Genomic DNA, 25,846 nt, shown 5'->3' on the forward strand with positions numbered 1-25,846 from the left:
TGGACCTGACAGTTTCTCTCTCACGATGAGGTCATATCTGTAAACACTAGAAGAGCTGCTGGAGCACGATATCATGACTGTGTGTGTGTGTGTGTGTGTGTGTGTGTGTGTGTGTGTGTGTGTGTCTTACCTTGTCACCCTCCTCTCCACAGGCATGGTCAGGATGGCTCCTCCCTCCTATGGCTCCTAGACACAGAGATATCATTATTAACAGTGGTAGACTGGCCCCTAGACAGAGAGATACCATTATTAACAGTGGTAGACTGGCCCCTAGACAGAAATACCATTATTAACAGTGGTAGACTGGCTCATAGACAGAGATACCATTATTAACAGTGGTAGACTGGCTCATAGACAGAGATACCATTATTAACAGTGGTAGACTGGCCCCTATGGCTCCTAGACAGAGATACCATTATGAACAGTGGTAGACTGGCCCCTAGACAGAGAGATACCATTATTAACAGTGGTAGACTGGCCCCTACGGCCCCTAGACAGAGATACCATTATTAACAGTGGTAGACTGGCCCCTATGGCTCCTAGACAGAGATACCATTATGAACAGTGGTAGACTGGCCCCTAGACAGAGATACCATTATTAACAGTGGTAGACTGGCCCCATGGCCCCTAGACAGAGATACCATTATTAACAGTGGTAGACTGGCCCCATGGCCCCTAGACAGAGAGATACCATTATTAACAGTGGTAGACTGGCCCCATAGCCCCTAGACAGAGACACCATTATTAACAGTGGTAGACTGGCCCCTAGACAGAGAGATACCATTATTAACAGTGGTAGACTGGCCCCTAGACAGAGATACCATTATTAACAGTGGTAGACTGGCTCCTAGACAGAGATACCATTATTAACAGTGGTAGACTGGCCCCATGGCTCCTAGACAGAGATACCATTATTAACAGTGGTAGACTGGCCCCTAGACAGAGATACCATTATTAACAGTGGTAGACTGGCCCCTATGGCTCCTAGACAGAGATACCATTATGAACAGTGGTAGACTGGCCCCTAGACAGAGAGATACCATTATTAACAGTGGTAGACTGGCCCCTAGACAGAGATACCATTATTAACAGTGGTAGACTGGCCCCATGGCCCCTAGACAGAGATACCATTATTAACAGTGGTAGACTGGCCCCATGGCCCCTAGACAGAGAGATACCATTATTAACAGTGGTAGACTGGCCCCATAGCCCCTAGACAGAGATACCATTATTAACAGTGGTAGACTGGCCCCATGGCCCCTAGACAGAGATACCATTATTAACAGTGGTAGACTGGCCCCATGGCCCCTAGACAGAGATACCATTATTAACAGTGGTAGACTGGCCCCTAGACACAGAGATACCATTATTAACAGTGGTAGACTGGCCCCTAGACAGATATACCATTATTAACAGTGGTAGACTGGCCCCTAGACAGAGAGATACCATTATTAACAGTGGTAGACCGGCCCCTAGACAGAGAGATACCATTATTAACAGTGGTAGACCGGCCCCTAGACAGAGAGATACCATTATTAACAGTGGTAGACTGGCCCAATGGCCCCTAGACAGAGATACCATTATTAACAGTGGTAGACTGGCCCCTAGACAGAGAGATACCATTATTAACAGTGGCAGACTGGCCCCTAGACAGAGATACCCCATGGCGAGATGATGCAAAGGCTACAGAGACTAGACGACGCTAGGGCTACAGAGACTAGACGACGCTAGGGCTACAGAGACTAGACGACGCTAGGGCTACAGAGACTAGACGACGCTAGGGCTACAGAGACTAGACGACGCTAGGGCTACAGAGACTAGACGACGCTAGGGCTACAGAGACTAGACGACGCTAGGGCTACAGAGACTAGACGACGCTAGGGCTACAGAGACTAGACGACGCTAGGGCTACAGAGACTAGACGACGCTAGGGCTACAGAGACTAGACGACGCTAGGGCTACAGAGACTAGACGACGCTAGGGCTACAGAGACTAGACGACGCTAGGGCTACAGAGACTAGACGACGCTAGGGCTACAGAGACTAGACGACGCTAGGGCTACAGAGACTAGACGACGCTAGGGCTACAGAGACTAGACGACGCTAGGGCTACAGAGACTAGACGACGCTAGGGCTACAGAGACTAGACGACGCTAGGGCTACAGAGACTAGACGACGCTAGGGCTACAGAGACTAGACGACGCTAGGGCTACAGAGACTAGACGACGCTAGGGCTACAGAGACTAGACGACGCTAGGGCTACAGAGACTAGACGACGCTAGGGCTACAGAGACTAGACGACGCTAGGGCTACAGAGACTAGACGACGCTAGGGCTACAGAGACTAGACGACGCTAGGGCTACAGAGACTAGACGACGCTAGGGCTACAGAGACTAGACGACGCTAGGGCTACAGAGACTAGACGACGCTAGGGCTACAGAGACTAGACGACGCTAGGGCTACAGAGACTAGACGACGCTAGGGCTACAGAGACTAGACGACGCTAGGGCTACAGAGACTAGACGACGCTAGGGCTACAGAGACTAGACGACGCTAGGGCTACAGAGACTAGACGACGCTAGGGCTACAGAGACTAGACGACGCTAGGGCTACAGAGACTAGACGACGCTAGGGCTACAGAGACTAGACGACGCTAGGGCTACAGAGACTAGACGACGCTAGGGCTACAGAGACTAGACGACGCTAGGGCTACAGAGACTAGACGACGCTAGGGCTACAGAGACTAGACGACGCTAGGGCTACAGAGACTAGACGACGCTAGGGCTACAGAGACTAGACGACGCTAGGGCTACAGAGACTAGACGACGCTAGGGCTACAGAGACTAGACGACGCTAGGGCTACAGAGACTAGACGACGCTAGGGCTACAGAGACTAGACGACGCTAGGGCTACAGAGACTAGACGACGCTAGGGCTACAGAGACTAGACGACGCTAGGGCTACAGAGACTAGACGACGCTAGGGCTACAGAGACTAGACGACGCTAGGGCTACAGAGACTAGACGACGCTAGGGCTACAGAGACTAGACGACGCTAGGGCTACAGAGACTAGACGACGCTAGGGCTACAGAGACTAGACGACGCTAGGGCTACAGAGACTAGACGACGCTAGGGCTACAGAGACTAGACGACGCTAGGGCTACAGAGACTAGACGACGCTAGGGCTACAGAGACTAGACGACGCTAGGGCTACAGAGACTAGACGACGCTAGGGCTACAGAGACTAGACGACGCTAGGGCTACAGAGACTAGACGACGCTAGGGCTACAGAGACTAGACGACGCTAGGGCTACAGAGACTAGACGACGCTAGGGCTACAGAGACTAGACGACGCTAGGGCTACAGAGACTAGACGACGCTAGGGCTACAGAGACTAGACGACGCTAGGGCTACAGAGACTAGACGACGCTAGGGCTACAGAGACTAGACGACGCTAGGGCTACAGAGACTAGACGACGCTAGGGCTACAGAGACTAGACGACGCTAGGGCTACAGAGACTAGACGACGCTAGGGCTACAGAGACTAGACGACGCTAGGGCTACAGAGACTAGACGACGCTAGGGCTACAGAGACTAGACGACGCTAGGGCTACAGAGACTAGACGACGCTAGGGCTACAGAGACTAGACGACGCTAGGGCTACAGAGACTAGACGACGCTAGGGCTACAGAGACTAGACGACGCTAGGGCTACAGAGACTAGACGACGCTAGGGCTACAGAGACTAGACGACGCTAGGGCTACAGAGACTAGACGACGCTAGGGCTACAGAGACTAGACGACGCTAGGGCTACAGAGACTAGACGACGCTAGGGCTACAGAGACTAGACGACGCTAGGGCTACAGAGACTAGACGACGCTAGGGCTACAGAGACTAGACGACGCTAGGGCTACAGAGACTAGACGACGCTAGGGCTACAGAGACTAGACGACGCTAGGGCTACAGAGACTAGACGACGCTAGGGCTACAGAGACTAGACGACGCTAGGGCTACAGAGACTAGACGACGCTAGGGCTACAGAGACTAGACGACGCTAGGGCTACAGAGACTAGACGACGCTAGGGCTACAGAGACTAGACGACGCTAGGGCTACAGAGACTAGACGACGCTAGGGCTACAGAGACTAGACGACGCTAGGGCTACAGAGACTAGACGACGCTAGGGCTACAGAGACTAGACGACGCTAGGGCTACAGAGACTAGACGACGCTAGGGCTACAGAGACTAGACGACGCTAGGGCTACAGAGACTAGACGACGCTAGGGCTACAGAGACTAGACGACGCTAAGGCTACAGAGACTAGACGACGCTAAGGCTATAGAGACTAGACGATGCTAAGGCTATAGAGACTAGATGATGCTAAGGCTATAGAGACTAGATGATGCTAGGGCTATAGAGACTAGATGATACTAGGGCTATAGAGACTAGATGATACTAGGGCTATAGAGACTAGATGACACTAGGGCTATAGAGACTAGATGACACTAAGGCTATAGAGACTAGATGACACTAAGGCTATAGAGACTAGATGACACTAGGGCTATAGAGACGAGATGACGCTAAGGCTATAGAGACGAGATGACGCTAAGGCTATAGAGACTAGATGATATTAGGGCTATAGAGACTAGATGATATTAGGGCTATAGAGACTAGATGATGCTAAGGCTATAGAGACTAGATGATACTAGGGCTACAGAGACTAGATGATACTAGGGCTACAGAGACTAGATGATACTAGGGCTATAGAGACTAGATGATACTAAGGCTATAGAGACTAGATGATACTAGGGCTATAGAGACTAGATGATACTAGGGCTATAGAGACTAGATGATACTAGGGCTATAGAGACTAGATGATACTAGGGCTATAGAGACTAGATGATACTAGGGCTATAGAGACTAGATGCTACTAAGGCTATAGAGACTAGATGCTACTAAGGCTATAGAGACTAGATGCTACTAAGGCTATAGAGACTAGATGATATTAGGGCTATAGAGACTAGATGATACTAAGGCTATAGAGACTAGATGATACTAGGGCTACAGAGACTAGATGATACTAAGGCTATAGAGACTAGATGATACTAAGGCTATAGAGACTAGATGATGCTAAGGCTATAGAGACTAGATGATGCTAAGGCTATAGAGACTAGATGATACTAGGGCTACAGAGACTAGATGATACTAAGGCTATAGAGACTAGATGATACTAAGGCTATAGAGACTAGATGATACTAGGGCTATAGAGACTAGATGATACTAGGGCTATAGAGACTAGATGATACTAGGGCTATAGAGACTAGATGATACTAGGGCTATAGAGACTAGATGCTACTAAGGCTATAGAGACTAGATGATACTAGGGCTATAGAGACTAGATGATACTAGGGCTATAGAGACTAGATGATACTAAGGCTATAGAGACTAGATTATACTAGGGCTATAGAGACTAGATGATACTAGGGCTATAGAGACTAGATGATACTAGGGCTACAGAGACTAGATGATACTAGGGCTACAGAGACTAGATGATGCTAAGGCTATAGAGACTAGATGATACTAAGGCTATAGAGACTAGATGACACTAAGGCTATAGAGACTAGATGATACTAGGGCTATAGAGACTAGATGATACTAGGGTTATAAAAGGCTTAGAGATTTAACTATTGTTGTTTTCATTATCAAACATCTGGACCTCAACATACAAACATGTTTGTGCGAGTTAACGTCTCGTGTGTGTGTGTGTGTGTGTGTGTGTGTGTGTGTGTGTGTGTGTGTGTGTGTGTGTGTGTGTGTGTGTGTGTGTGAGAGAGAGAGATCAGAGAGAGAAAAGGACTAGCTACACTCTTTACATTCAGAAGCAGAAAACAATTTAGCAAACACACACACCAAACACACACACACACTAAACACACACGCACTAAACACACACGCACTAAACACACACGCACTAAACACACACACGCACGGCAAAGCCAGTAATCCAGGATTAAAGCAGCAGTTTTCAGATGACATCACCCCCAGACTGTTACCCTGTTTCATCTTCTATTCAGTGGGTTTGTTTTCCTTCTGGAGGTCTGACTGGGGTGACATCACACTATCAGAAGTACTGACACTAACAGCCCTGGTCTGTCCTGGACTTCTCCCATGTGGACACTGGAGGCTCAAATGACTCTACACACCATGGGACAGGAGAGAACAGGACAGCGGGCCTGACAGAGTGGATGTGTCAGGGTTGCTATGGGTGAGAGGGGGGGATATAGTGGATGTGTCAGGGTTGCCATGGGTGAGAGGGGGGGATAGAGTGGATGTGTCAGGGTTGCCATGGGTGAGAGGGGGGGATAGAGTGGATGTGTCAGGGTTGCCATGGTGAGAGGGGGATAGAGTGGATGTGTCAGGGTTGCTATGGGTGAGAGGGGGGGATATAGTGGATGTGTCAGGGATGCCATGGGTGAGATGGGGGATATAGTGGATGTGTCAGGGATGCCATGGGTGAGAGGGGGATAGAGTGGATGTGTCAGGGATGCCATGGGTGAGATGGGGGATATAGTGGATGTGTCAGGGATGCCATGGGTGAGATGGGGGATATAGTGGATGTGTCAGGGATGCCATGGGTGAGATGGGGGATATAGTGGATGTGTCAGGGGTGAGATGGGGGATATAGTGGATGTGTCAGGGGTGAGATGGGGGATATAGTGGATGTGTCAGGGTTGCCATAGTTGAGAGGGGGGATATAGTGGATGTGTCATGGGTGAGGGGGGGGTAGAGTGGATGTGTCAGGGGATGCCATGGGTGAGATATAGTGGATGTATCAGGGGATGCCAATCGGTGAGGGGGGATAGAGTGGATGTGTCAGGGTTGCCATGGGGATGTGGAAAATAAATAAGAGGAGGAGAGACTGGAGGAGGGGGAGAGAGAGGAGACAGAGGCATGGGTAAGATATATGGAGGAGAGGAGACTGGGGGATGGTGGGACAGAGAGAGGGGGGGGAGAGAGGAGACAGAGGCATGGGTAAGATATATGGAGGGGAGGAGAGGAGACTGGGGGATGGTGGGACAGAGAGGAGACCGAGTATGGAGAGAGATAGATTGTGGCTTCTCTTGACTGCTATTGATTTTCTGTAAGCTTCAGAGTGCATCAGCTGTAAGGGGGATGGTGGGAGAGAGAGACAGGGGATGGTGGGAGAGAGAGACAGGGGATGGTGGCAGAGAGAGAGAGAGAGAGAGGGAGGGGGGGGGGATCAGCTTCAGAGTGCATCGGCTATTTCTATCAATTTCCTCTTCTCCTCCTCCCTCCATTATTTTGTCACCATTTCTCCCTCCAACACATTGCACCCTCTCTCTACGCATCACCAGCCCCCCCCACATCTCTTCTTCATGTCACCCTCCCTCTCTCATCCTCTCCATCCCTCATTAACACATCCCCTTCTAGCTCTCCTCTTTCATATCGTTCTCCCTCCATCTCTCTCTCAGTAGTTGGTGAGATTATTTCTTACTAACTTTTCACATCTAAAAACGAGAGAAATTGAGAGGCGAGAGAAAGAGAGGCGAGAAAGTAAGGAGAGAGAGAGAGAAGCGAGAGAGTTAAGCGAGAGAGAGAGAGAAGCGAGAGAGAGACACACAGGAAGATCTTAAGATATCTGAACACAACAGACTTCAGCACCAGCCTTGTAGAATACAATGAGGCCTTCGCCACAGACACACTAAAAAACGATCTCGTAAAAACAAAAACAGAGAATAAGCAAAGCACATGTGACTGACAGCACCAGTGTGTGTGTGTGTGTGTGTGTGTGTGTGTGTGTCAGCCAATAAGTGGCGCTTCCCATTGTAGACACAGGAATGACACTCCCCCTTTCCCTGCCACCCTCCCTCTCTCCCTAAATTTGACTTTCCCCTTCTGCCCTTCTTGTTTTCATTCTCTCGCCCCCCAACTCTGTAGTAGCAACAATAGTGATGTAATGATCTCCATGTCTCTCCATGTCCCAAATGGCACCTTATTCCCTTACATAGTACACTAGTGTTAAACAGGACCCAATAGACCTCTGGTCACTAGTGTTAAACAGGACCCAATAGACCTCTCTGGTCACTAGTGTTAAACAGGACCCAACAAAGCTCTGGTCACTAGTGTTAAACAGGACGCACTAGACCTCTCTGGTCACTAGTGTTAAACAGGACCCAATAGAGCTCTGGTCACTAGTGTTAAACAGGACCCAATAGACCTCTCTGGTCACTAGTGTTAAACAGGACCCAATAGACCACTGGTCACTAGTGTTAAACAGGACCCAATAGACCTCTGGTCACTAGTGTTAAACAGGACCCAATAGACCTCTCTGGTCACTAGTGTTAAACAGGACCCAATAGCGCTCTGGTCACTAGTGTTAAACAGGACCCAATAGACCTCTCTGGTCACTAGCGTTAAACAGGACCCAATAGACCTCTCTGGTCACTGGTGTTAAACAGGACCCAATAGACCTCCCTGGTCACTAGTGTTAAACAGGACCCAACAGACCTCTGGTCACTAGTGTTAAACAGGACCCAATATAGCTCTGGTCACTAGTGTTAAACAGGACCCAATAGACCTCTCTGGTCACTAGTGTTAAACAGGACCCAATAAAGATCTGGTCACTAGTGTTAAACAGGACCCAATAGATCTCTGGTCACTAGTGTTAAACAGGACCCAATAGATCTCTGGTCACTAGTGTTAAACAGGACCCAATAAAGATCTGGTCACTAGTGTTAAACAGGACCCAATAAAGATCTGGTCACTAGTGTTAAACAGGACCCAATAAAGATCTGGTCACTAGTGTTAAACAGGACCCAATAAAGATCTGGTCACTAGTGTTAAACAGGACCTAATAAAGATCTGGTCACTAGTGTTAAACAGGACCCAATAGATCTCTCTGGTCACTAGTGTTAAACAGGACCCAATAGACCTCTCTGGTCACTAGTGTTAAACAGGACCCAATAGAGCTCTGGTCACTAGTGTTAAACAGGACCCAATAGACCTCTCTGGTCACTAGTGTTAAACAGGACCCAATAGACCTCCCTGGTCACTAGTGTTAAACAGGACCCAACAGACCTCTGGTCACTAGTGTTAAACAGGACCCAATAGAGCTCTGGTCACTAGTGTTAAACAGGACCCAATAGACCTCTCTGGTCACTAGTGTTAAACAGGACCCAATAGACCTCCCTGGTCACTAGTGTTAAACAGGACCCAACAGACCTCTGGTCACTAGTGTTAAACAGGACCCAATATAGCTCTGGTCACTAGTGTTAAACAGGACCCAATAGACCTCTCTGGTCACTAGTGTTAAACAGGACCCAATAAAGATCTGGTCACTAGTGTTAAACAGGACCCAATAGACCTCTCTGGTCACTAGTGTTAAACAGGACCCAATAGACCTCTGGTCACTAGTGTTAAACAGGACCCAATAGACCTCTGGTCACTAGTGTTAAACAGGACCCAACAGAGCTCTGGTCACAAGTGTTAAACAGGACCCAATAAAGATCTGGTCACTAGTGTTAAACAGGACCCAATAGATCTCTGGTCACTAGTGTTAAACAGGACCCAATAAAGATCTGGTCACTAGTGTTAAACAGGACCCAATAGACCTCTCTGGTCACTAGTGTTAAACAGGACCCGATAGACCTCTGGTCACTAGTGTTAAACAGGACCCAATAGAGCTCTGGTCACTAGTGTTAAACAGGACCCAACAGACCTCTCTGGTCACTAGTGTTAAACAAGACCCAATAGACCTCTCTGGTCACTAGTGTTAAACAGGACCCAACAGACCTCTCTGGTCACTAGTGTTAAACAGGACCCAACAGACCTCTCTGGTCACTAGTGTTAAACAGGACCCAATAGAGCTCTGGTCACTAGTGTTAAACAGGACCCAATAGACCTCTCTGGTCACTAGTGTTAAACAGGACCCAACAGAGCTCTGGTCACTAGTGTTAAACAGAACCCAATAAACCTCTGGTCACTAGTGTTAAACAGGACCCAATAGAGCTCTGGTCACTAGTGTTAAACAGGACCCAACAGACCTCTCTGGTCACTAGTGTTAAACAGGACCCAATAGAGCTCTGGTCACTAGTGTTAAACAGGACCCAATAGACCTCTCTGGTCACTAGTGTTAAACAGGACCCAACAGACCTCTCTGGTCACTAGTGTTAACCAGGACCCCATAGAGCTCTCTGGTCACTAGTGTTAACCAGGACCCAATAGAGCTCTGGTCACTAGTGTTAAACAGGACCCAACAGAGCTCTGGTCACTAGTGTTAAACAGGACCCCATAGACCTCTCTGGTCACTAGTGTTCTGGTCTAATGTTATACACTAAACAGGGATCTATTTGTGAAAAACCCTCTGTGCTGCTGACACAGTTCTGTTCCTCCTGCTCCAAAGCCAGCCCACCCAGACAGCCAGTAAACAAGGCCCACACACACAGGCCACTCCCTAACGCTTACCCTCTAAAACCAGACCTCACCAACACTACACATGTAAACCCCACACAGGCCACTTCCTAACACTTACACTCTAAAACCAGACCTCACCAACACTACACATGTAAACCCCACACAGGCCACTCCCTAACGCTTACACTCTAAAACCAGACTCAACAACACTACACATGTAAACCCCATACACACCACATGAACCTTCTCTCCTTTACTCTCCACTCTCTCTCTTCACCCTCTCTTCCTGCTTCCCTGACAGACAGGGCTCAGCCGAGAGACTCTCCTTCTGTCCTCCTCGCCCTGCTTCACTGACAGACAGGGCTCAGCCGAGAGACTTTCCTTCTGTCCTCCTCGCCCTGCTTCACTGACAGACAGGGCTCAGCTGAGAGACTCTCCTTCTGTCCTCAATCTCCCTCCCTCTTCCTGCTTCACTGACAGACAGGGCTCAGCTGAGAGACTCTCCTTCTGTCCACTCTTCCAAAAGCCAAGCCGAGTCTTTTCCCTCTAGTCACTATATTGTTGTCCTTCAATCCTCCCACTCCATTTCTGCCTCTCTCTACAACTTCAGTAGAATGTGAAGCTGCCCAGCTGTACTGTGTTCTGCTGCATTTACTTCACACACACATTGCATAACTGTTACAACAGAAACTAAACAGAGAGAGAAGAGAGACAGGCCTAAACAGAGAAAAGAACAGGAAGAGAGAAGGGGAAAGAGGGTGAAGGAGAGAGGAAACAGAAACCTAACTAGAGAGCGAGCGAGAACATGATAGATAGAGTGCAGATTTGGCTAGTGGGGCTTGTGTCTCTTGTTGGTGAGAACTCAGGAAACATAGGAGAAAGGGAGAAATTACAAAAACAAGTGTCAATCCCTCCCCCTCATTCTCTCTTTGGCTGACACATTCTCCCTTGTAAACGTTTCTCAGCCCTCACAGACCGCGTCGGCCCCCTCCCACTCAGACAGACCGCGTCGGCCCCCTCCCCCTCACAGACCGCGGCGGCGGCCCCCCCCCCCCCTCTCAGACAGACCGCGGCGGCGGCGGCCCCCCCCACTCTCAGACAGACCGCGGCGGCGCGCCCCCCCCCCCTCTCAGACAGACCGCGGCGGCGCCCCCCCCTCAGACAGACCGCGGCGGCCCCCCCCCCCTCAGACAGACCGCGGCGGCGGCGGCCCCCCCCCCTCAGACAGACCGCGGCGGCGGCCCCCCCCCCTCTCAGACAGACCGCGGCGGCGGCCCCCCCCCCTCTCAGACAGACCGCGGCGGCGCCCCCCCCCCCTCTCAGACAGACCGCGGCGGCGCCCCCCCCCCCCTCAGACAGACCGCGGCGGCGGCCCTCCCCCTCAGACAGACCGCGGCGGCCCCCTCCCCCTCACAGACCGCGGCGGCCCCCTCCCCCTCACAGACCGCGGCGGCCCCCTCCCCCTCACAGACCGCGGCGGCCCCCTCCCCCTCACAGACCGCGGCGGCCCCCTCCCCCTCACAGACCGCGGCGGCCCCCTCCCCCTCACAGACCGCGGCGGCCCCCTCCCCCTCACAGACCGCGGCGGCCCCCTCCCCCTCACAGACCGCGGCGGCCCCCTCCCCCTCACAGACCGCGGCGGCCCCCTCCCCCTCACAGACCGCGGCGGCCCCCTCCCCCTCACAGACCGCGGCGGCCCCCTCCCCCTCACAGACCGCGGCGGCCCCCTCCCCCTCACAGACCGCGGCGGCCCCCTCCCCCTCACAGACCGCGGCGGCCCCCTCCCCCTCACAGACCGCGGCGGCCCCCTCCCCCTCACAGACCGCGGCGGCCCCCTCCCCCTCACAGACCGCGGCGGCCCCCTCCCCCTCACAGACCGCGGCGGCCCCCTCCCCCTCACAGACCGCGGCGGCCCCCTCCCCCTCACAGACCGCGGCGGCCCCCTCCCCCTCACAGACCGCGGCGGCCCCCTCCCCCTCACAGACCGCGGCGGCCCCCTCCCCCTCACAGACCGCGGCGGCCCCCTCCCCCTCAGACAGACTGCGTCAGCCTAGACTTAGAAACATAGTGCATAGTAGTGCACTACCTTTAACTAGAGGCCCAAGGGGACCTGGTCTATAGTAGTACACTACCTTTAACTAGAGGCCCTGGTCTATAGTAGAGGAGGAGTAATCAGACAGACCAACCCCTCTTTCAGAAGGAACATTGAGTAATACATTAAAACGACAAAAGTGACAGAGGAGAAAGAGAGAGATGGAGAGGTAAGGATGAAGGAGGTGCAGAGAGAGAAGAGGGGTGCAAGGAAGGACTCAGAAAGGGAGGAGAGAAGAGGAGGAGGGGTACAGAGGACCTTCAAGGAGGAGAGGAGAGGAGTGGAGGAGGAGGGGTACAGAGGACCTTCAAGGAGGAGAGGAGAGGAGTGGAGGAGGAGGGGTACAGAGGACCTTCAAGGAGGAGAGGAGAGGAGAGAGGGATCATTAGCTTTCATCCCAAGTGCAGGTGACCAGCGTGGGAAGACTGACAAGCGTCACACACAGATAATAGAGGTTCTATTGATGAGCCAAGACATCTAGTGCAGCATGTAGTGAATAGGGTGCTATTTGGAACTCGTGAAGTAAGCCTGAGAAACAGATGCTGTAGGTGTGGATGTTATAGACGAACACACAGAGCAGTCCTGAGAAACAGAGGCTGTAGGTGTTATAGACGAACACACAGAGCAGTCCTGAGAAACAGATGCTGTAGGTGCTATAGACGAACACACAGAGCAGTCCTGAGAAACAGATGCTGTAGGTGCTATAGACGAACACACAGAGCAGTCCTGAGAAACAGATGCTGTAGGTGCTATAGACGAACACACAGAGCAGTCCTGAGAAACAGATGCTGTAGGTGCTATAGACGAACACACAGAGCAGTCCTGAGAAACAGATGCTGTAGGTGTGGATGCTATAGACGAACACACAGAGCAGTCCTGAGAAACAGATGCTGTAGGTGTGGATGCTATAGACGAACACACAGAGCAGTCCTGAGAAACAGATGCTGTAGGTGTGGATGCTATAGACGAACACACAGAGCAGTACTGAGAAACAGATGCTGTAGGTGTGGATGCTATAGACAAACACACAGAGCAGTCCTGAGAAACAGATGCTGTAGGTGCTATAGACGAACACACAGAGCAGTCCTGAGAAACAGAGGCTGTAGGTGCTATAGACGAACACACAGAGCAGTCCTGAGAAACAGGTGCTGTAGGTGCTATAGACGAACACACAGAGCAGTCCTGAGAAACAGATGCTGTAGGTGCTATAGACGAACACACAGAGCAGTCCTGAGAAACAGATGCTGTAGGTGCTATAGACGAACACACAGAGCAGTCCTGAGAAACAGATGCTGTAGATGCTATAGACGAACACACAGAGCAGTCCTGAGCTTGTTCTCAGGAGCCTCCTCCTTATTAAACACAAGTGGACGTGGAGACATCTGGTACACGGCTGGATGTGAAGGGGTTTTCTGATTCTCTTACATGGTTACAAGGGGGGGGGGATATATATATATATATGTGTGTGTGTGTGTAGAGGATATGGGGATATGAAGTATTCTCTTACATGGTTACAGCGGGGGGGGGTGTATATATATATATATATATGTGTGTGTGTAGAGGATATGGGGATATGAGGTATTCTCTTACATGGTTACAAGAGGGGGGTATATATATGTGTGTGTGTGTGTGTGTAGAGGATATGGGGATATGAGGAAACAGGCCCTCCAATGACAAAACACACACGCTACAGACATAGGAACTTGTGACTTGGCATTGTGTGTGTATATTTTTCAGTCAGTCATTCACCTCTCCAGATCGAAATCCGTTTGGACAGAAATGGCCATTCAAAAAAATAAATTTACGCAATTCTGCATGGCACAGATAATGAGCTACTGTGTAACCAATCTAGGATCAGCTTCTCTCCCACAACCATTACTTTAACCATTAGATACTAATTTAACCACAGACCTAGGATAAGCTTCTCTCCCACAACCGTTACTTTAACCATTATATACTAACTTACCACAGACCTAGGATCAGCTTCTCCCCCCCAACCGTTACTTTAACCATTATATACTTTAACCATTATATACTAACTTAACCACAGACCTAGGATCAGCTTCTCTCCCCAACCGTTACTTTAACCATTATATACTAATTTAACCACAGACCTAGGATCAGCTTCTCCCCCCCAAACGTTACTTTAACCATTATATACTAACTTAACTACAGACCAAGGATCAGCTTCTCTCCCCCAACCGTTACTTTAACCATTATATACTTTAACTTCTTGCGACTACAGGGGGTGCTGTTTTCTCATTAGCATAATTGCATTACAGATTAAACGGCTTCCTACTAAATTCTTTATCGTACAATATGCATATTATTACTATTATTGGATAGAAAACAGTCTCTAGTTTCTATAGGCGTTGGAATTTTGTCTCTGAGTGGAACAGAACTCATTCTACAGCAATTTCCCTGACATGGAGTCAGATTTCAGAAATTTTGGCCCCTGATCTGGAGTCAGTTTAAAGGCCACTGTGAACGCTATCAGGATACGGACACTGCTTACGTCTTCCCCTGGATGCCTTTACGTGATGACGATTTGAATGATATCGATTGCGCAATCACAGCCCCTATAAAACAAAAACACGTGTAGGTAGGAACTCTTTTCCAGATGCGTCGGGCGCGCGGTGCACACCGACCTGCTCTTTTTCCAAGCATTAGTGGAGCCAGTTATATTTTTCCGGTCATGTTTCTACTCGTTATAGGAGTTAAAAACATCGTAAGGTAGTTAATTTAAACCGTTTTATAGCAATTTATATCCGTTTAGTGCGATTTTGGGACATTTATTTCTGAGACACTGTGAATCTCTGGGCACAGTTCCAGTTCATGCCGAACGCAATGGGCATTTCTACATGGCAAGAGGACAGCTTTCGACCAAAAGACGATTAGACCCAAGAAAGGATTCTTTGCCCAAGATTCTGATGGAAGAACAGCTCAAAGTAGGAACAATTTATTATGATAAATCGTGTTTCTGTCGAGAAATGTTAATCGCTTAGGACGCCATCTTGTTTGACGTAGCTTCGCTTGGCGCAAACTGTATTGAAAAGTAAGGATAATTTAAAAAATGTAAATCAGCGATTGTATTAAGAATTAAATTGTCTATCAATCGCTGTCCACCCTATATTTTTTAGTCACGTTTATGAGTATTTATGTATACGACTAGATCACTGTCTAATATGGCGCACGACATTGTCTGACCAGCTGGGCAACTTTTGTCATTGTCTAACCATGATTTTGGTGGCTAAATATGCACATTTTCAAACAAACTGTATATCTATGTTGTAATGTGATGTTACAGGAATGTCATCTGAAGAATTCTGAGAAGGTTAGTGAAAAAATTAATATATTTTGGCGATGTTTACGTTATCGCTCTCTTTGGCTAGAATCAATGCTCTGGTAACGTTTGCATATGTGGTATGCTAATATAACGATTTATTGTGTTTTCGCTGTAAGACACTTAGAAAATCTGAAATATTGTCTGTATTCACAGGATCTGTGTCTTTCGATTAGTGTATGCTGTGTATTTTTACGAAATGTTTGATGATTAGTAATTAGGTAAACACGTTGCTCTATGTATTTATTCTAGTCCATTTGTGACGGTGGGTGCAATTGTAAACTATGATATCTACCTGAAATATGCACATTTTTCTAACAAAACCTATCCTATACCATAAATATGTTATCAGACTGTCATCTGATGAGGTTTTTTCTTGGTTAGTGGCTATCAATATCTTAGTTTAGCCGAATTGGTGATAGCACCTGATGGAGTAAGAAACTGATGGAGTTAGAAAAGTGGTGTCTTTTGCTAACGTGGTTAGCTAATAGATTTACATATTTTGTCTTCCCTGTAAAACATTTTAAAAATCTGAAATGGTGGCTTTATTCACAAGATCTGTATCTTTCATTAGGTGTCTTGGACTTGTGATTTAATGATATTTAGATGCTACTATTTAATTGTGACGCTATGCTAGGCTATGCTACTCAGTGTGGGGGGGGGGTGGGGGGTGATCCCGGACCCGGGGTAGATACTCGTGAAAGGTTAACCATTATATACTAACTTAACTACAGACCTAGGATCAGCTTCTCCCCCCCAACCGTTACTTTAACCATTATATACAAACTTAACCACAGACCTAGGATCAGCTTCTCTCCCCCCACCGTTACTTTAACCATTATATACTAACTTAACCACAGACCTAGGATCAGCTTCTCCCCCCCAACCGTTACTTTAACCATTATATACTAACTTAACACTAACATTGAGTGGCTGCTGCCAACATACTGACTCAACTCCAGCTCACTTTAATAATGGAAATTGATGGGAATTGATCAAAAATGTATCACTAGCCACTTTAAACAATGCCACTTAATATAATGTTTACATAACCGACATTACTCATCTCATATGTATATGTATATACTGTACTCTATATCATCTACTGCATCTTGCCATCTTTATGTAATACATGTATCACTAGCCACTTTAAACTATGCCACGTTATGTTTACATACCCTACATTACTCATCTCATATGTATATACTGTACTCGATTCCATCTACTGCATCTTACCTATGTCGTTCTGTACCATCACTCATTCATATATCTTTATGTACATATTCTTTATCCCTTTACACTTGTGTGTATAAGGTAGTAGTTGTGGAATTGTTAGGTTAGATTACTTGTTGGTTATTACTGCATTGTCAGAACTAGAAGCACAAGCATTTCGCTACACTCGCATTAACACCTGCTAACCATGTGTATGTGACAAATAAAATTTGATTTCCTCTCTCCTCTACCTTTCCTCCACCCCCATCTTCTTTCTCCTCTTGTCCAGAGTTCTCTCTCTCTCTAGGCCTGTCTGTGTGTGTCGTCCTCCCCACTTCGCACACACAGCTAATCGTGAATCCCTGGTAGCGCTACACTGTGTGTGTGTGGTGTGGTGTGGTGTGGTGTGGTGCGTGTGTGTGTGTGTGTTAAACTCAGAGCAGCTCTCTGACATCCACTCTCCCAGACAGGTATTTCCAGTCCCAGCGTACCATTCACTGTTGCTCAGCAGACACACACACACACACACACACACACCTGAATACAGCTGCAACGTAAAATGCCCAAACACACTCAGCATCATTTCATCACTTAATATGAGCAGAATGAGGAAGTGTGTGTGTGTGTTGGGGCGTTAGCTGTACAGTCTAGAGGGAGAGACTCTCCACAGGTCCTGTTCACTATAGAGCAGAATGAGGTAGTGTGTGTGTGTGTGTGTGTGTGTGTGTGTGTGTGTGTGTGTGTGTGTGTGTGTGTGTGTGTGTGTGTGTGTGTGTGTGTGTGTGTGTGTGTGTGTGTGTGTGTGTGTGTGTTGGGGCGTTAGCTGTACAGTCTAGAGGGAGAGACTCTCCACAGGTCCTGTTCACTATAGAGCAGAATGAGGTAGTGTGTGTGTGTGTGTGTTGGGGCGTTAGCTGTACAGTCTAGAGGGAGAGACTCTCCACAGGTCCTGTTCACTATAGAGCAGAAAGTCTATACAGTGTTTTCTGGTTCAGTATACAGGCCACTGTGTGAAAGTTATGTATATTTGACATACACCCTTCCAAATAGCCTAGTTACTATAACAACAGTCAAACAAGGCCCCCTCTACCACCTTTATTTAACAAGTCAGTTAAGAACAAAATCTCATTCATAATGACGGCCTACCCCGGCAGACGTTGGGGGCCAATTGTATGCCGCCCTATGGGACTCCCAACCACGGCGGGTGTGATACAGCCTAGAAAACCGAACCGGGGTCTGTAGTGACACCTCTAGCAGGGAGATACAGTGCCTTAGACCGCTGCGCCACTCGGGAAACCTTAGTATGTACAGATGGCTAAGTAGCTCTGGATACTAAATATAATTCTATATTGTGACAGAAACCAACTAGACTTCACTGAGTAGTAGGCCTGTAACTACCAGGAAGAACACAATGGTACTGTGTGGTGTTAGTGCTAGAGTGGATGTAATTTAATGACGTGTAGATTCTGTCACCTGATCAACCGGAATGGAACACACAACTTGTCTGGATATTGACCTATATTTAGATGAGAGAAAACAAAGGGAGATTCATTTGTCCCCCCCCCCCCCTTTGATCTATAGCTGTCATCTTCTCCAGAGTTAATAACTGACTGTGGTTGTTGAACTACGTTTCAGTTGAGCTCGGTTTGGAACTGAACACAACGTTGCATTCTGGTGAACTACGTTTCAGTTGAGCTCGGTTTGGAACTGAACACAACGTTGCATTCTGGTGAACTACGTTTCAGTTGAGCTCGGTTTGGAACTGACCACGACGTTGCATTCTGGTGAACTACGTTTCAGTTGAGCTCGGTTTGGAACTGACCACGACGTTGCATTCTGTTGAACTACGTTTCAGTTGAGCTCGGTTTGGAACTGACCACAACGTTGCATTCTGTTGAACTACGTTTCAGTTGAGCTCGGTTTGGAACTGACCACAACGTTGCATTCTGTTGAACTACGTTTCAGTTGAGCTCGGTTTGGAACTGAACACAACGTTGCATTCTGTTGAACTACGTTTCAGTTGAGCTCGGTTTGGAACTGAACACGACGATGAATTCTGTATTTTTACTAGGGTTGCATTTATTAATGCATTCTGCACAACAACAAAAAACATTTTGCAAACGGAAACAAGCTATTCTTATTGGACAAGTTCAGGTTACTCTGTCCGTTCAAGTCCGTTCTCTTCCGTTGGGTGCCTAATGAACATGACCCATGTCGGAATGCTGTATTTTGTTATTGTAGCAGGATCTCGCTGTTTTTAACTCTGGTAGCGCAGCGGTCTAAGGCACTGCATCTCAGTGCTAGAGGCGTCACTACAGACACCCTGGTTCGATTCTAGGCTGTATCACAACCGGCCATGATTGTGAGTCCCATAGTGTTGCCCACAATTGGCCCAGGATCGTCCAGGTTAGGCCATCATTGTAAATAAGAATTTGTTGTTAATTGACTTGCCTAGTTAAATAAAAGGTTAAAAACAAAATACATTTTACGTATGGGTGGAGTGGGGAATCGAACCCACAACCCTGGCATTGCCAGCTCTACGCTCTACCAACTGAGCCATACAGGACCACAGTCATGTAACAGCCTAAACACAGTCAGACAAATGTGATTATTTACTAGAAGAAAGACTACATCCATGACATCACTGTACTCTGCCATTACTTGTGTCCAGTATTGTAGCCTTGTATCATCTTGTCCATCTGTAATAGCTACTACAGAAATGGAATGACTCTTCTGACCTGTTTAACCCACAGCCAGACAGAGACAGACAGGCGGACGGACAGACAGACAGACAGACAGACAGAGCTAGAGAGGAACAGGCGGAGAGAGAGAGAAACAGGCGGAGAGAGAGAGAGAAAGACAGACAGACACAGAGCTAGAGAGAGAAACAGACACAGAGCTAGAGAGAGGAACAGACACAGAGCTAGAGAGAGGAACAGACACAGAGAGAGAGAGAGGAACAGACACAGAGAGAGAGAGAGGAACAGACACAGAGAGAGAGAGGAACAGACACAGAGCTAGAGAGAGGAACAGACACAGAGCTAGAGAGAGGAACAGACACAGAGCTAGAGAGAGGAACAGACACAGAGCTAGAGAGAGGAACAGACACAGAGCTAGAGAGAGGAACAGACAGAGAGAGAGAGAAACAGACACAGAGAGAGAGAGAGGAACAGACACAGAGAGAGAGAGAGGAACAGACACAGAGCTAGAGAGAGGAACAGGCAGAGAGAGAGAGAAACAGACACAGAGCTAGAGAGAGGAACAGACAGAGAGATAGCGAGAGAGAGAAACAGACACAGAGAGAGCGAGAGAGAGAAACAGACACAGAGAGAGCGAGAGAGAGAAACAGACACAGAGCTAGAGAGAGAAACAGACACAGAGCTAGAGAGAGGAACAGACACAGAGCTAGAGAGAGGAACAGACACAGAGCTAGAGAGAGGAACAGACACAGAGCTAGAGAGAGGAACAGACACAGAGCTAGAGAGAGGAACAGGCAGAGAGCTAGAGAGAGGAACAGGCAGAGAGCTAGAGAGAGGAACAGGCAGAGAGCTAGAGAGAGGAACAGGCAGAGAGCTAGAGAGAGGAACAGACAGAGAGAGAGAGAAACAGACACAGAGCTAGAGAGAGGAACAGACACAGAGCGAGAGAGAGGCACAGACACAGAGCTAGAGAGAGGAACAGGCAGAGAGAGAGAGAAACAGATACAGAGCTAGAGAGAGGAACAGACAGAGAGAGAGCGAGAGAGAGAAACAGACACAGAGAGAGCGAGAGAGAGAAACAGACACAGAGCTAGAGAGAGAAACAGACACAGAGCTAGAGAGAGGAACAGACACAGAGCTAGAGAGAGGAACAGACACAGAGCTAGAGAGAGGAACAGACACAGAGCTAGAGAGAGGAACAGACACAGAGCTAGAGAGAGGAACAGACACAGAGCTAGAGAGAGGAACAGACACAGAGCTAGAGAGAGGAACAGACACAGAGCTAGAGAGAGGAACAGGCAGAGAGCTAGAGAGAGGAACAGGCAGAGAGCTAGAGAGAGAAACAGACAGAGAGAGAGAGAAACAGACACAGAGCTAGAGAGAGGAACAGACACAGAGCGAGAGAGAGGAACAGACAGAGAGAGAGAGAAACAGACACAGAGCTAGAGAGAGGAACAGACACAGAGCTAGAGAGAGGAACAGACACAGAGCTAGAGAGAGGAACAGACACAGAGCTAGAGAGAGGAACAGACACAGAGCTAGAGAGAGGAACAGACACAGAGCTAGAGAGAGGAACAGGCACAGAGCTAGAGAGAGGAACAGACACAGAGCTAGAGAGAGGAACAGACACAGAGCTAGAGAGAGGAACAGACACAGAGCTAGAGAGAGGAACAGACACAGAGCTAGAGAGAGGAACAGACACAGAGCTAGAGAGAGGAACAGACACAGAGCTAGAGAGAGGAACAGGCACAGAGCTAGAGAGAGGAACAGGCAGAGAGCTAGAGAGAGGAACAGGCAGAGAGCTAGAGAGAGGAACAGGCAGAGAGCTAGAGAGAGGAACAGGCAGAGAGCTAGAGAGAGGAACAGACAGAGAGAGAGAGAAACAGACACAGAGCTAGAGAGAGGAACAGACACAGAGCGAGAGAGAGGCACAGACACAGAGCTAGAGAGAGGAACAGGCAGAGAGAGAGAGAAACAGACACAGAGCTAGAGAGAGGAACAGACAGAGAGAGAGCGAGAGAGAGAAACAGACACAGAGAGAGCGAGAGAGAGAAACAGACACAGAGCTAGAGAGAGAAACAGACACAGAGCTAGAGAGAGGAACAGACACAGAGCTAGAGAGAGGAACAGACACAGAGCTAGAGAGAGGAACAGACACAGAGCTAGAGAGAGGAACAGACACAGAGCTAGAGAGAGGAACAGACACAGAGCTAGAGAGAGGAACAGACACAGAGCTAGAGAGAGGAACAGACACAGAGCTAGAGAGAGGAACAGGCAGAGAGCTAGAGAGAGGAACAGGCAGAGAGCTAGAGAGAGAAACAGATAGAGAGAGAGAGAAACAGACACAGAGCTAGAGAGAGGAACAGACACAGAGCGAGAGAGAGGAACAGACACAGAGCGAGAGAGAGGAACAGGCAGAGAGAGAGAGGAACAGACAGAGAGAGAGCGAGAGAGAGAAACAGACACAGAGAGAGCGAGAGAGAGAAACAGACACAGAGCTAGAGAGAGGAACAGACAGAGAGAGAGAGAAACAGACACAGAGCTAGAGAGAGGAACAGACACAGAGCTAGAGAGAGGAACAGACACAGAGCTAGAGAGAGGAACAGACACAGAGCTAGAGAGAGGAACAGACACAGAGCTAGAGAGAGGAACAGACACAGAGCTAGAGAGAGGAACAGACACAGAGCTAGAGAGAGGAACAGACACAGAGCTAGAGAGAGGAACAGGCAGAGAGAGAGAGAAACAGACACAGAGCTAGAGAGAGGAACAGACAGAGAGAGCGAGAGAGAGAAACAGACACAGAGAGAGCGAGAGAGAGAAACAGACACAGAGAGAGAGGAACAGACAGAGAGAGAGAGAAACAGACAGAGCTAGAGAGAGGAACAGACACAGAGCTAGAGAGAGGAACAGACACAGAGCTAGAGAGAGGAACAGACACAGAGCTAGAGAGAGGAACAGACACAGAGCTAGAGAGAGGAACAGACACAGAGCTAGAGAGAGGAACAGACACAGAGCTAGAGAGAGGAACAGACACAGAGCTAGAGAGAGGAACAGACACAGAGCTAGAGAGAGGAACAGACACAGAGCTAGAGAGAGGAACAGACACAGAGCTAGAGAGAGGAACAGACACAGAGCTAGAGAGAGGAACAGACACAGAGCTAGAGAGAGGAACAGACACAGAGCTAGAGAGAGAGGAACAGACACAGAGCTAGAGAGAGAGGAACAGACACAGAGCTAGAGAGAGAGGAACAGACACAGAGCTAGAGAGAGGAACAGACACAGAGCTAGAGAGAGGAACAGACACAGAGCTAGAGAGAGGAACAGACACAGAGAGAGAGAGGAACAGACACAGAGCTAGAGAGAGGAACAGACACAGAGCTAGAGAGAGGAACAGACACAGAGCTAGAGAGAGGAACAGACAGAGAGAGAGAGAAACAGACACAGAGCTAGAGAGAGGAACAGACAGACAGACACAGAGCTAGAGAGAGGAACAGACAGAGAGAGAGAGAAACAGACAGACGAGCTAGAGAGAGGAACAGACAGACACAGAGCTAGAGAGAGGAACAGGCAGAGAGAGAGAGAAAAAGACAGACAGACTAGAGTTCATCTCAGTGCATCTTGGCAGCATCATGCACAAAGCTAAATGAAGTGTGTGTGTGTTAGAGAGCTTGTTCCATGTAACTACTATGTAATAACCATGTAGCTGCAGCTCTGTGGCAGCACATAACAGCGTCTACTTAATTAGAATAGAGCTAATGTGCAGTCACACACACATTACCATGCCAACACGATATAGCTGCCTGCCTAGCCCCACCCCCTCTGCTCTCCCTTTCAGAAGCCCATCCTTAGTGCATTAAACCAGATTGAGTTCTCTGTCTCTCCTCACTGCCCCTCTCTTTCTCTGCCTGGGTATTCTCTGACACACACCAGAGCAGACACACACTGTTGTGTGTCGTCACAGAAACACACACATGTCCTCTGTCTCCGGACACTGGAGCAGATGGTACAACAAGAGACCCTAGAGCAGATTCTCTAGCTGGTCGGGTCAAGGATAGCCAACACACAGACACTACACAAGAACCCAGAAATGAGAGCACTTCTGAGGAAGGAAGGGAGAGAAAGCTTACCTGCGGGTGAGATGCGATGTGTTCCAAGCGGTCCCGACTGCCTCTGAGCGCCGGGGGAGACGTTAGATCCCGGGGCTCGTATGCTGTGCTGCTCCGTGTGGTGGCTGTGAGCTCCAAGGCAACCCGAGTTGTGCTGCTGTTGATGATGCTGCTGCTGGCTGTGGTGGTGATGGTGGTTAGGTCCGGTTCCCCCGTTGGCATTAATCCCGGGGCCGGTCAAACCATACTGCTGGTAGAATCCAGACCGAGAACGCGATCGAGTCCTGGGCGGCTCCATGGCCATTTGATAGGGGTGGTGATGGAAGAAAGATGAGGCGAGGGGGGAGGACGTCGGAGGGGATTGCGGAGGAGAACCGTTGGAGTTGGAAGAACGAAGCGGCAGAAATCCCCTAGCGCCGCTGGTCTGACTGTAGCTGGCTACTAGTCCTCCCCTGCCCCCCTCGGCGCCCCCGTATTCTGTTCGCTCCTGCGACTCGGCTACTGCCCCCGCAACGTCACATAAATTACCCCCTTTTGGTACAGGCTCCGGGGTGGAGGGCAGTCGGGAGAAAATACGGGGTTCCTGAGTCGTCAGTTGACCCGTGGCTGCGATTGGCATTTCCTTTTGGTGGTTTCCTCGTTTTCTTTTCTGTCGTTCTCTGTATTCCCCCGTTTCCTCACCAGAAAATATATTTCTTTCTAAAAAAAAATATAGAATAAAAATATAAAATAAAAATACAACTTCGGAACATACAGCTGATGACTGGTTGGAAAAAGTAACGTTAGCTAACTGACCAGCCTAAACAACAACCGGTTTTAAAAGGTTTATCATAGAACGCTGTTGTTTATAACTACGTAGCTTTCAAATGTCAAACTATTTTGTGACATAGCTTTGTTTACGCTTTCAGGAAACTCCAACCCTGTCTCCATTCCCAGAACTAATGGATCACACAGGACAAAACTGAGCTCGTCCCTTTTCACACAAACAAACATTTATCCAACTCTCACTTTATAAATAATATATATTTTTGTAAACTACGGCGGTTCAATGTTTTCTAGGAATAGACTCCAACTTAGTTTATTCAGCTAACTGGGTACAGTATACTTCCGTGAAAACCGCCCAGGGCACCGTATCCTATAACGCCATGGCTAACTAGCATGCTAACTTACAATAACACACGGTTTAGCACCGATACTCGGTTACAACAAACTACCAGTAATAACACACTACACAGATCATTCGTGGCCGTGTCTAACGTTGTGTAAAGTGTTGGGGTTAGTTGATAGTTTGAGTGAGTACGTCGTCAACTTATTCAGACAGTTAGTTAGAATAGTTAGCCAACTAATAGCATATTAGCTAGCCATCGCTCTCTGTCAACGAACCAACCCCTCCTCCCACCGTATGAAACACAGAGAGTAAACCAAGCTAACGTTAACTAGTCACCCATGTCATGAATTCCCTTTAAAACGACTCTGGTTACCAATATGTACAACAATAGCGTATAAACTTACCATTAGTAGCTAATGTCAGCTAATTAAGTTTAAAGCTAGTACTAAATCAATTTAGCTAGTTCCCGTCAGTCCCAACGGAGAGAAAGCGTATCCAAACGCAAAAGCCCGGTCATGGCTAGAAGGGATCGAGCTTTTGCCTCTTTACTGAATGAAAAGTGTCGAACCTCAAATTTCAAAGAAGAAAAAAAACACAAGATAGATTTAATTCGAGCTAAAAGTGGGATTCACCTCTTCGTTCGGCGTCGAGAAAATACCCGTTTGTTCCATTATACCATGTTTTCTCAGTCACTTACCTTTAAATACACGCTAACGTTCTCTACTGTATTCCCGAACTGCAATCGGTCGATAATATTTTGAGCCGTGTGGTGTGTGTGTATATGGACCGTGGCGTGTATTCGCTCGATGTCAGCGTGAAATGTGACGAACCGTCAATGGAGAAGTCGGATTTCAC

At 48.4% G+C, this 25,846-nt stretch overlaps 1 protein-coding gene across 2 annotated transcripts; it reads right to left on the reverse strand.

Annotated features, from left to right (window-relative positions):
- LOC129855915 (histidine-rich glycoprotein-like) lies at positions 1-25,846 on the reverse strand. 2 transcript variants are annotated; one of them, XM_055924026.1, is made up of 3 exons: positions 25,689-25,846; positions 23,905-24,582; positions 1-186 (listed from the first exon to the last, which is right to left on the reverse strand). In XM_055924026.1, exons 2-3 carry the CDS (start codon positions 24,500-24,502, stop codon positions 47-49), a joined length of 738 nt encoding a protein of 245 aa, XP_055780001.1. In that variant the 5' UTR covers positions 24,503-24,582; positions 25,689-25,846; the 3' UTR covers positions 1-46. The 2 variants fall into 2 exon arrangements, with proteins under 2 accessions (XP_055780001.1, XP_055780002.1); XM_055924027.1 differs by lacking the exon at positions 25,689-25,846 and adding an exon at positions 25,396-25,645.

The sequence above is a fragment of the Salvelinus fontinalis genome, chromosome 5 (assembly GCF_029448725.1).
Source record: "Salvelinus fontinalis isolate EN_2023a chromosome 5, ASM2944872v1, whole genome shotgun sequence".
NCBI classification, from domain to species: domain Eukaryota; kingdom Metazoa; phylum Chordata; class Actinopteri; order Salmoniformes; family Salmonidae; genus Salvelinus; species Salvelinus fontinalis.